The following is a 12805-nucleotide window of genomic DNA, read 5'->3' on the forward strand; positions in this document are numbered from 1 at the left end:
AGCTCCACGTTTAACCTCATGAGAAACTGCTAGACTGTTTTCTGAAGTAGTCGCACCATTTTACATTTCCACCAGCAGTGTGTGAGTGTTCCAGTTTCTCGTATCTTCACTAACACATTATTGTGTTTTTTGTAAATTATGATAGCCATCTTAATGGGTGTGAAGAGGTATCTCACTGTGGAATTGATTTCTGTTTCCTTAACGACAAATGATGTTGAGCTCTTCATGTGCTTATTAGCCATTTGTATGTCTTCTTTGGAGTAATATTCAGATCCTTTACTCATTTTATTTTTTTGTAATTTCAATTTTTATTTTAGATTCAGTAGGTACACGTGCAGGTTTATTGCCTGGGTATATTGCTGATGCTGAGGTTTAGGGTATGGTTGATCCCATCACTTACATAGTGAGTATAGTACCCAATAGGTAGTTTTGAAACCTTTGCCCTCCTCCCTCCCCCATCTAGTAATCCCAGTGTCTATTGTTGCCATCTTTATATCCATGAGTACCCAATGTTTAGTTCCCACTTATAAGTGAGAACATGTGGTATTTGGCTTTCTGTTCCTGCATTAATTCATTTACAATAATGGCCTTCAGCTGCATCCATGTTGCTGCAGGGGACATGATTTCATTCTTTTTTATGACCATGTAGTGTTCCATGGTGTATATGTACCACATTTTCTTTATCTGGTCCACTCTAGATGGGCACCTAGATTGATTTTATGTCTTTGCTATTGTGAGTAATGCTGTGATGAGGGCATATGTCTTTTTGGTAGAACAATTTACGTTTTCCTTTGGATATATACCCAGAAATGGGATTGCCGGGTCAAACGGTAGTTCTAAGTTTTTTGAGAACTCTCCAAACTGCTGCTTTCCACAGTGGCTGAACTAATTTACATTCCCACCAACAGTGTATAAGCATTCCCTTTTCTCTGCAGCTTTGCCAGCATCTGTTGTTTTTTGACTTTTTAATAATACCCATTCTGACTGGTGTGAGATGGTATCTCTGTGGTTTTGTTTAGTACTTCTCTGATGATTAGTGATGTTGAGCATTTTTTCATGTGTCTGTTGGCCACTTGTATGTCTTCTTTTGAGAAATGTCTGTTCATATATTTTACCCACTTTTTAATGGGGTTATTTGGTTTTTACTTGTTGAATTGTTTAAGTTCCTTATAGATTCTGGGTCTTAGACCTTTGTTAGTTGCATAGTTTGCAAATATTTTCTCTCATTCTGTAGGCTGTCTGCCTACCCTGTTGATAGTTTCATTTGCTTTGCAGAAACTCTTTTGTTTAATTAGGTCCTACTTGTCAATTTTTTTCGTTGCAATTGCTTTTTAGAACTTAGTCATAAATTCTATCCCAAGGCTGATATCCAGAATGGTGTTTCCTAGGATTTTCTTCTAGGTCTTACATTTAAATCTTTAATCCATCTTGACCATTTTTAAATTGAGGATATTTGTGTTTTTGTTATTGAGTAGTAGGAGTAAAACCCACTTTTAAAGGTCATGTACTGTTAGAGGATATTGTGCAAACAATGCTTGGAAGATAGAAAAACATCCGATATCCAGATGACAATATGTAGATTGCACAGTCCTGCCCTGTCATAGAGGCATTTTGTCACAAACAGCATGTGTGAACTTAATTCTAAATCTTTTCCACCTGCTAATGGCAGAGCCCTCCCCTACTGCCTTCCTGCAGTCATCCATCAAGACCCTGGTCACGTGAGTGGCAATGGCCACAGGTTCACTGGCAGTTGGATCTCTGTGGCTGCTCGTCAGTGTTGGTGTCAGGGCCTCCTTTACAAATGCTGGCCCTTCTGACTTAGATGACATCCCTTCCACAGGGAAGCTGAGCCCAGTGTCCTGAGAACATCACACTTAGGCACATAAAGCATTCATTCCGTTAATGAATTTGAATTTACTGAAGACATTCTGGAAATTTTACATACACACACTTGAATCTCATTCACAACTAAACATTCTTTGCCCATATTAAGACATAAACTTTTTAGTAAGTTGCAGCTTTCCCACTTCACTTCTGTAAAGCCAGCTTGTTATTTTAACATTATTCTACTTGGTTGATTAAAATGCATTCTTACAGATGAGCTCCCTTATGTGCTTAAAGGACTGGTATCTTAGGGCCCCCATCAAGTCTCTTTCTATTCACTTCTAGGCTGATGAAACTTACAATTGAGAATTATTTTATTTTATTGATTTGCATAAAACCACCACTATTTTATTATATTTATAGATTTTGTGCATTAGGAATTAGACAGGGTATAGTAGGATGGCATGTTTCTGCTCCTCAATATCTGAGCTGCTAGTCTAGAAGTCACATAGTGTCACTTCCACTGTATTTTATTGGTCAAATAGTTGCAGAGGAATCTAACTTCAACCCTTGATGGAAGGAATACAAAGAAAATTTATGGGTATTTAAAAAAATCTGTGGAAGTTCTCCATTGATGCTCATTGAATGAGGAACAAATGAAGGAACTGGAGTTTGTTATCTCTAGGTAGATGGTCTCAAGTTTTAGCCAGTCAGACCCTATTACCGAAAGATCCCTCCAAAGGATAGGACTGAGAAGAACATCATTTTCTTTATGCCAGCTGGATTAGAGGGTTCTTTATGCTGTTTTCTCTGCTTCCTGCCTGGCCTGTGGCATTGATTCCTGATTCCTAAGTATGGCAAAAGCGCATTTGTGCCAGCCTGGGCAACATGGTGAAACCCCATCTCAACAAATACAAAAAAAATTAGCCAGTGTAGTGGCACCTGCCTGTGGTCCCAGCTACTCAGGAGGCAGACATGGAAGGATGGCTTGAGCCTGGGAGGTCAAGACTGCAGTGAACCAAGATCGCGCCACTGCACTCCAGCCTGGGTAACAGAGCCAGACCCGGTCAAAAAAAAAAAAAAAAAAGAAAAGAAAAGAAAAGTGCGTATATGCCTCTTGCCTTCTTTGCCCACAAACATATGTTTACCAGCAACTGGGGAAGCAGGTCAGGTAAATGAGAAGGAAGCTGACATTCAGGCCTCAGGTGGGGTGCTCCACACACATCTTTCTAGCATCCCATAAGGTGAGCGTTCTGATACCCATTTTATGTATAAGGTAACAGAGGGTCAGAGAGATTAGATCACTCTAACAGGTCCTTGTGGTGTCCACTTCCACTTTCATATCCATGTGGCCCAACTCTGATTTCAGCCACAGCTACAGTGGGCACTTCTGTATGAGCTCATTCTCATTTCAAGCTGACAGTATCCCGTGTCATGATGGGATATACTTGCTATCAAAGATTTATACTTTGTATCAAATTTGGAAAATTGTCAGCCATTATTTCTTCAAATGTTTTTCCATGTTCCTTCCCTCCTCCTTCACAGACTTTTAAGTGTATTAGGCCACTTGAAGTTTTCCAATGAGATCACTGATACTCATTTTATTGAAAAAGAACATTTTTATTACTTTCTATCTTTCATTTTGGATTGTTTCTATTGTTATGTCAAGTTTACTAATCTACCTTGTCTAATATGCAATTAATACCATCTAGTACATTTTAATTTTTTATTATTTTATTTTATTTTTGAGCAGAGTCTCGCTTTGTTGTACATTGGCCTGATCTCGGCTCACTGCAATCTCCGCCTCCCGGGTTCAAGTGATTCTCCTGCCTCAGCCTCCTGAGTAGCTGGGATTACAGGCACGTGCCACCATGCCCGGCTAATTTTTGTATTTTTAGTAGAAACGGGGTTTCACCATGTTGGTCAGGCTGGTCTCAAACTCCTGACCTCAAGTGATCTGCCCACTTCAGCCTCCCAAAGTGCTGGGATTACAGGTGTGAGCCATCACACCCAGCCCCATCTAGTACATTTTTAAAATGTCAGACATTGTAGCTTTCATCTCCAGAAGTTTGCTTTGGGTCTTTTTGCTTCTTCCACAGCTCTACTTAACTGTTAGTATACAGTTATAATAACTGTGTTAATGTGTTTGTTTGCTAATTCTAAAATCTGTGTCAGTTCTGCGTCATGTTTTGGCAGCTTGGTCTGTTTTCCTTCATTATGGGTTGTATTTTCCAGCTTTGTTTCATGCCTGGTAATTTTTTATTTGATGCTAGACATTGTGAAATTTAAGTTGCTGGCTTGAAAACTCTCTTAAGGCTGTGAGCTAGGGGCAGTCACCAGGCTTGTCTTATTTGTTACCCATTTCTCAGGGATTGCTCTTGTTCATTGCCTGATACCTAGTGTCTTCTAAACCATCATTTCTTGCATTTGTTTTGTTTTTTTCTTTTGTTTGTGTGTGTTTGTTTCTGACAAGAAGGTAAATCTGATCTGTTATTTCATCTTGGCTGGAAGCATAACTCCATTGTGATTTAAAAAGCAATGACTAAATAAAAGTTGCTCTGGTTATGGGGAACTGTCAGCATAACTCACACCTTGCTTCCTGAATGCACTTCATTTACTATCAGTAAGCCAGGCTTACAGACCAGAGGATGTGAAAGGCCTCTGTAATGATCACACCTAAAGTATTGTGGGCACCTTTTAGGGAAATAGAGGCAATCAGAAACATATTCAGAAATGTGACAAGAATATAGAGAGGCAAACTATTTTTGTAGGAGGAACAGTTTAAACGATGGAAGGATGTTTGTCCCAGAACGGAAAAGACTCAGAAACTCAATCATATTCTTCACTTGTCTAAAGGGCTACACAGCAGAAGAATGTATGACTCTAAGGGCAAGTCCAGGACCAGCAGGCGAAATCTTCAAGGAGATAGATAGACTGAGTTGTCTGGGGCTATAGTGACCACCCCACCACTGGAGGAGTTCAAGCAGCAATAGATGGACATGGGATTGAAGTCTCATGAGGGTGTTGGGCTCAGAGTCTTCTAAGGACACCTCCTACCCTGAAACTCCATTGCCATGTGGAATCCTATCTTCCTTCATCTCAGACCTTGGGGCAGTAACCCTTGTCCATCTACTGAGCAAGAGAACACCTTCTTCCTTATTGCTTTGGTGCTCCTACTGTAAGTTAGTTCTGTGCTTTCAGAGCTAGCTCTTTAGTCAGCTGAGTGTGCTGCTGCCCAGCCCAACTCATCATTCTAGAATCACCTGGTCCTCTTGAAAAAGGGCAGGGCTCTTTAAATTCCTGAGGGGCAAGAAACTGGACATCCTTAAAGGCACATGTGTGCTGTTCATGTGAGTCCTGACTGGTATTTGGTATTTGGAGGAACTGTAGGTACATGGTAAATGTCATGAAAAGCCATGTGTGCTGGAATGAAGACTTTTGATTTATGTTTATTTCCTGCAGAGGAATGGTGTGGCCAACTTCTAGGAGTGATATAGATGACAGGGTAGAGAGGAGATGATTGGAGAGCTAACAGAAGTTGAAGCAGACAGGTTTGGTGTCCATTGATATGTAACTGGTGAGAGGAAGGAATAGTGCAGGATGATGCTAAGATTTCTAACCTGAGATATGCAGTCACTAATACATAACAGAAGACAACTCTAGATGTCATTAGCAAAAAGAGAATTCTTAGATAAATGTTAATGAGTCCCATCATTCAAAGGGGGCCAGCTTTGGAAAATGAACAGAAACCTAGGCAGCTTCCATGGGTTAAAGAAGCATGAAGCCCAGGGAATATCTGTTAGTAGCAGCAGCCTGCTCAGGACACTGTGCTTTGTTCTGCTGATGAATTTGAACCATCCCTTCACCCCGGAAGGATGCAGGGAGGTAAAATCTAGCTTCTTTGACTTCCAGAGTGGAAGCTAGTATACCATCTTCCACCATGATCTCTCATAAAGGAGGATTTCTTTCAAGTAAGCCATAGGTTTGGCTGCTGGTCAGTCTAATTAAGTGACAGATGTTACTGCTGGTAGTGCTGCTTCTAATAGAGATTAGAATGTATACCAGTAAGTGATTGAGTTTTGCTGCGTATAACAGAAAATCCCAAATATCAGGGCCTTAAATAAATCTATTTTATATCCAAAGGTAGACAGTCTAGAGTTAGTACAATGATTCTGTGATGTAACCAAGGACTCATTCTCTCAGCTTTCACTCCACAATCCTTATTGTGTGACCCTGGCTTTCCTGCCTTTCGAGATGGCTGCTAGTACTCCCCGGTCATATCTGTGTTCCATATGGAAAGGAGTGTTCCCAAAAGCCATGCTCATGACTTCTGCATCCGTCTGATAGGCCAGAGCCATGTCAGTTGAACACCTCTAACTCTAATGGAGCAGGCACATTGCCACTCTGAATAAATCGAGGTTCCTTAGCATGGAAGGAGAGAATGTAAATGATGTATGTCACTAGTGGTCTTTTCCATGGAGAGCAGAAAGAGGAGGATGTTTTGGTAGAGAGATTTGGGCACGATTTTGAAAGACCTGTGAGACTGAGATAGACATTTTCAGTAGGTAAGTGAAGGCAAGATCTGGAACTGCAAAGGAACATCTCGACTAGAGACATAGTCTTGGGTCTCATAAATGTATGATTAGAAATAGAGGCAATGGCTGGGCGCGGTGGCTCATGCCTATAATCCCAGCACCTTGGGAGGCTGAGGCAGGTGGATCATGAGGCCAGGAGTTCAAGACCAGCCTGGCCAAGATGGTGAAACCCCGTCTCTACTAAAAATACAAAAATTAGCCATGCGCGGTGGCAGGCGCCTGTAATCCCAGCTACTCAGGAGGCTGAGGCAGGAGAATCACTTGAACTCGGGAGGTGGAAGTTCCAGTGAGCCGAGATCATGCCGTTGCACTCCAGCCTGGGCGACAGAGTGAAACTCCGTCTCAAAAAAAAAAAAAAAAAAACCAAAAAAAACCAAACAAAACAAAACAATAAACGGAAAGAAAGAAATAGAGGCAATGGAAAAATGATATAAAAAGAGACAAGATGAGGTATAAAACTCTGGGGAATGGCAATGCATAGAGCAGCAACAGTTCTCAAGGTGCGGTCCATGGACCCTGGGAGTCCCTGAAACGTCTTCAAGGGCACACAAAGTTAAAACTATTCTCATAATAACACTGAGATGTTATTTGCTGCTTTCTGTGTGTCAACATTTGCGCTGATGGTGTAAAAAGCATTGGTGGGTAAACTTGCTGGGCCTTAGCGTGAATCAAAGCAGTGATACCAAGCTGTCCTGGTGGTCATTGTATTCTTTATCACTACACACTTGCAATTAAAAAATAATTTAAAAATGTTTAAATGCCAGCTTCACTTAAGAATGTCCCTGATGAGGCAGTAAAAATTATGAGTTGTATTAAGCCCCAAATGGAAAACTTGCATAAAGCAACTTCTGCAGCATACCAAAGCACAGGGATTGTGTCAGGGGAAAACATGTATGCTTCCTTTGGGCTGTGAGCTGAACTAGGTGTTTTTTCCATGGAACATAGTTTTTGCTTGAAAGAATGACTAGCAAACAAATGGTGGTTATTACAACTTATGTATTTAGCAGATATTTTCTCAAAAAAAATTGAACTTGTCACTTCAAGGAAAACAATTGACAGTATTTGTTGTCAGTGGTAAAATTCAGGTTTTCTAATAAAAATTTGAGTTTTGGAAAGCTTGTATCTGTCACCATAATTTTGACCAGTATCTAGAGATGTTTCTGATGAGATACATGGTGGTATTAACAAGTGCGATTTTTTTTTAATGTTGTATAATGCAATGTGTCAACATTTAGAAGGTCTGTATAATATGGTGAACTAGTATTTTCCAAATGACCAATACATAGTATGTAAAATTATGTGATGGGTAAAAGATCTATCCAAAGTGTTAGACAAACTAGCCTATTTTAATATTGTATTGAATATTACAATATGACAGTATGAAAAATTCATTCATATAGTTTTGGATTTTATATTACAATTAGCCTTTAAGAAACTACCACTTGTCAAGATTTGGAAAAATACCAAAGGAGAATATACTCAGTATTCTGAAAAAGCTTCCCCTTTTTCTCCCTTTTCCATATCTGTGTGAGGCCATATTTTCTTCATATGCCTCAACTAAAACAACATATTGTAGCAGATTGAGTGCAGAGCAGATACTAGAATCCAGCTGTCCATTATTAACCAAGGCATTAGAGAGATTTGCAAAAATGCTAAACAATAATTGAGGGATAATTACTTAATGTGATAAATGTGTGTGCGTGCATGTTATATCTTAGTCCAAAAGGTGATATTTAATGGAGAAAGCCCTGAGACATTTCCACTAAGATCAGAAACCAGGCAATAATGCCCACTATCTCTACTACTATTCAAAATTATAATAGACATATTATCCCATACAACTAAATAAGAGAAATTAGAGGCAAAAGAATGCACAAAGAAAAAGGAAAACTATCTCTGTTTTCAGATTATATAATAGTACACCTGGAAAAGCCTAGTGAATCAGTGATAAAACGGAAACAAATAATTCAGGTTAATATATGAAAATCAATAGCCTTCATATACATAAACAATAAACAGAGGCTATAATGGTAGAGAAAGCCACATTTACAATAGTAAAAAGAGGATTAAATACTTAGGAATAATTTTAATGAGTACACAAAGTACAAGGAAATTTGTAATGAGGAAAATTTGAAAACAGTCCTGAAAGACACAAAAGTAGGTTTAAACAAATGAGAAAACATCCTTTGTTCTTGGGAGGATAACTCAACATTGTAGCTTCAGGAGATGTCAGTTCTCCTGAAGTTAATTTACAAATTTAATGCAATCCTAATAAAAATATTATGAAGCTATTTTACGGAGTCAGATAAGTTGGTACTATCAAAGTTCCTGTGGAAAAACATACCTTCAAGAATAGCCAAGAAAAAATACAACGAATAGTCCTACCAGACATTAAAACATACAATAAAGCCTCTATAATTAAAATAGTATGGTACTAGTGCCTGAATAAACAATTGGGCAGTGCAATAGAAGAGACAGTCCAAAATTAGACCCAAACATGTATGGAAATTATATGATAAAGTTGGCATCTCAAATCACTGCAATTTAAGAAAATGTTGATGGGGCAACTGGATAGCTATTTAGAGAAAGATAAAATTAGATTAATATCCCAAAACTCCCAAAAGAATAACTCTGAATGGATTAGGGATCTAAATGTGAAAAATAAAACCATAAAAGTATCAGAGGAAAACAAGAGTGAATTTTTCCTTAAGCTTTGTGTAAGAAATAGCTTTCTAACTATGACTCAGACTCCAGAGGTAAAAAAAGGTTGATAAATCTTACCACATAAAATTTTTGAAATTTTTAAATCACCACAAAGTCAAAAGACAGGGGACCATCTGGAAGAACATATTCATAACATATACCACAAGGATTTAATATCCCAAATACAGGGAACTCTTAAAAATGGACAGCCAAAGATCCAAATAGAAAAATGGGAAAGAGACAGAAGCAGACAATTCACTAAAAAACAAGATATAAAAAATGATCCTCGAACATACAAAGTAATGTTCAAACTCACTCATAATTAGAGAAATGCAAATTAGGACAACACTAAGAAATCACTTCTCACCTGTCAGACTGACAAACATTAAATAATGTGACAGCACATTCTGTTGGCCAAGACTCTGGGGAAGCAGACCTCCTATACATTCCTGGTGGGAATGCAAATTGGTGCAACCCTTCTGGAGGAAAGTTTGGCAAAACAAAACTACATATGCTCTTACCTTTTGACCCAGCAACCCCACTTCTAGGGATCCACTCCGAAAATGCACTTCTGATGATAATAAAACACATATGCACAAGGTTATTCATTGCAGCATTGTTTCTCATTGCAAAATATTGGAAACACCTAAACGTCCAGTATTTAGTGGTTGAATAAATCATGGCACATCAATAAGATGAAGCAGTGTGCAGTTATAAAAAAGAATTGAGGAAGAGCTGTATGAGTGAATATGGAGTGAATTCCAGGACATACTGTTCAGTGAAGTAAGCAAAGCCCAAGAGTGTCTACAGTAAACAGCTCTTCATAGAAGAAAGAAGAGGACATGAGAAAGTGCACATGTATCTGCACATTTGTGCAAAAGAAATGCAGTAAGGATAAACCAGAAATGAAAGAGACTGGTCACCTACAGAGGGTGGATGGAACAAGGATGGAAAGAAGACAGAATGTAGTGTAGTGAGAGTGACATTTCTCCGGCTCACAAAACCATAGTGATATTTAACGTGCTCTTATCAATGTCTGGAGTGAGGGGCTGTCACTGTACTTGTGTGACTCTATCACTGTGAACCCTTGGTCTGACCCAGTGTGGAAATATTTGCGTTAAGTGTCATGCAGTGTAAAAGGAAATGTTCTACTTAACAGCACTTGCCTATGAGGTATCAAAAAGGAATGCTTGTTTTCACTACGACAGTTCTAACCAGCTGCAGATGTTTAAGAACCTTGCACTGTGAGGGACCCCAGATACCAGACCCACATTGGACCAAACAGAAGACTGTTTTCTAACCCCTGTGAACAGTGAGGATTGTTTTAACCAGTTCCTTTCTATCTGGAGCACTAGTTTTCAGTGCTTAGCATAACTATCACCAGTGTCTCCTTTCTAGCCCTTAAACAACCCTGACTTCCCCCTACAAGGGGAAACACTGGTTGTGCTCCCTTGCCTGACAAGTTAGTAACCAGCTTCAGTGGTTTTTACTTGTGTTTCTTTTGCCTCAGATGGTCTTTGTTTCATTCTTTGTCAGCAGATAAGAGAGATATTTACATAAGCTGAAAGACCCATATTGGCTTCTTACTGAAATATCCTAAATAAATGTTTTGTCCAAGTTGTACAAATGTACAGAATAACTATTTCCATTTCATCTTCCTTAATTTCCTCTGCATCATCCACAGATGGAGATGATAATGTACCATAAAATTATCAAAAGACATCAGGCAGAGAGAGAAGCAGGAACTGAGTGAGGAACTGGTTAATTCATTGGCTGGCTTCCCAGCCCTGCATGGCCAACACTCACTGTATTTTCGATTGCTTAAATAAAATCGTGGACACTTTTCTTCTTTCCCATTCACCTTGGGCATATTGTTGATGACACAGGTATTTCCCATTTCAGGAATGACCATACCTGAAGAAGACGCTGATGTGGGACAAGGCAGTAAATATTGCCTCGTGGCAATTGGGAGACTCCAGGTAAGAAAAAATTCGTAGCCTTTTTAATCTTAAATGAAGGCTTATTGCCACAAAGTGCAGAAGACTGTCGGTTTGGCTGCCTATTCTGATCACCTGTGTTCTTGGTATTTGTTGGGTTTCGTGTCTCACTCTGTGGGACAAGGCTGAGGCCAAATCTAGAAGAGAAGGGGACTGTGAGCTGTAAGCAGAGTTCTTACTGAATTGAGGGGTTGCATCAGTTCATCCCCCATGCTTGTGCTGGTTGCCACAAACTTGCGTTCTGCTCACATCACATCCCTGCTTAACCCCCTTGACTGTTTCCCCAGAGTCTATGGGATAAAGTCCAAGCTCATCATTACAACCTTATCTCCTTGCCTTCTTCCTCTCTCACATCTTATTCCCACACAGCACCATTCCCCTTTCCATAAACCCCCACCTCTACGGGTGTTCACAGGCTGTTTCTTCTGCCTGGTTTTTCCTTGTTCTCCTTCTTCTCCTTTCAATGTTCCTTATCCTCCTTATCTGCTCATCTTTCAAGACCCAACTAAAATGTCTCCCTGATCTTAGTCTAAATCGATCCTTCTCTCCTCCCTACTCTCATAGCACTGAGCTCTACCCTCAGTTACTCTTCTTTCACTGTCTGTTGCAGGTAGTAAGTTGAGTGCATGCTCATCCCCGCAAGCTCCTCAAGGCCAGGGAACGTGTCTTTTATTGTGTGAAAGTTAAATTTGCTCAATGTCTGGCACACACAGTAACCACTCATTCAACTGGACTGTTCATTCTCCCTAGGACATTGAGGGTCTTCCCCATGCTGAAGAGGAGAGACATACTAGACCTTGTTCAGATACACTAATCCCTGATTTCCTAGTTCTGACCATTTTCAGACAAATGAATAGGTAATTTCATCCATGTATGGGTATTGCTTGCACATGGGTGAAGAAAGAATATTTGGGTAAATTCAGTTCACAAATATATATGCTCCAAGTATTTTAACTAGTTCCTTAGGCTCGTTTGCCATCCTTAGTAAAGGGAAGGTGGGGGAAGAGAAGGGGATTAACATTTATTGAGCACCAACTTGAGCAAATGCCAAGGTTTAACATGCAATATCCCTTTTAAGGCTCACAAACGCCCTGTGAGATTATAGGTTTTATTATTCCCATTGGTTGATAAGGCAACTGAAGTTCAGAAATGTAAAGAAAGTGGCCAACTGTTACAGTTAAAGATGTGACCAGGGATAGATATTTGAACACTTTAGGGTCATTGTACTAAATGACATGGAAGGATCTTTGAAGTGAAATGCACATGGATTATTCTTCTCATCTCTGTCACCATCTCCATCTCGTCTCTGTCAACACCACCTCAACTGTGGATTTTCCCCATCCCAGGTGACCAGCTCTCCTGTATGCATGGACATGAATGGGATGTCGGTGCCCACAGAGTTCTTATCCCGGCATAACTCCGATGGAATCATCACGTTTGTGGATCCAAGATGTATCAGTGTGATTGGCTACCAACCCCAGGTGAGTAGATAGTTTTGAGCTCATGGCAATTGACTAGAGATTTAATTGTTTTTAAAACATTCTTACTTCATTTGAGATACAACACAATGGCCATGTGGAGAAACATCATAAAGACCCATATACCCTGCCTAGATAGAACGATAGATATCCTTCCAAGGCAAGAAAAGACGTTGTAAACACTTGTGCCACTTAACATGGACTCTTT

The 12805-nt window shown here is 39.6% G+C and overlaps 1 protein-coding gene across 7 annotated transcripts in view; it reads left to right on the plus strand.

The window, feature by feature from the left end:
• Positions 1–12805, plus strand: part of ARNT2 (aryl hydrocarbon receptor nuclear translocator 2) — a 196901-nt gene that overhangs the window by 135740 nt on the left and 48356 nt on the right. For all 7 annotated transcript variants that reach the window (XM_034939269.3, XM_034939270.3, XM_034939271.3 and 4 more), the window contains 2 exons: positions 11025–11101; positions 12466–12600. In XM_034939269.3, coding sequence (XP_034795160.2) covers positions 11025–11101; positions 12466–12600 — 212 coding nt within the window. The remainder of the gene's footprint in view (positions 1–11024; positions 11102–12465; positions 12601–12805) is intronic.

The sequence above is a fragment of the Pan paniscus genome, chromosome 16 (genome assembly GCF_029289425.2).
Source record: "Pan paniscus chromosome 16, NHGRI_mPanPan1-v2.0_pri, whole genome shotgun sequence".
Taxonomy (NCBI): domain Eukaryota; kingdom Metazoa; phylum Chordata; class Mammalia; order Primates; family Hominidae; genus Pan; species Pan paniscus.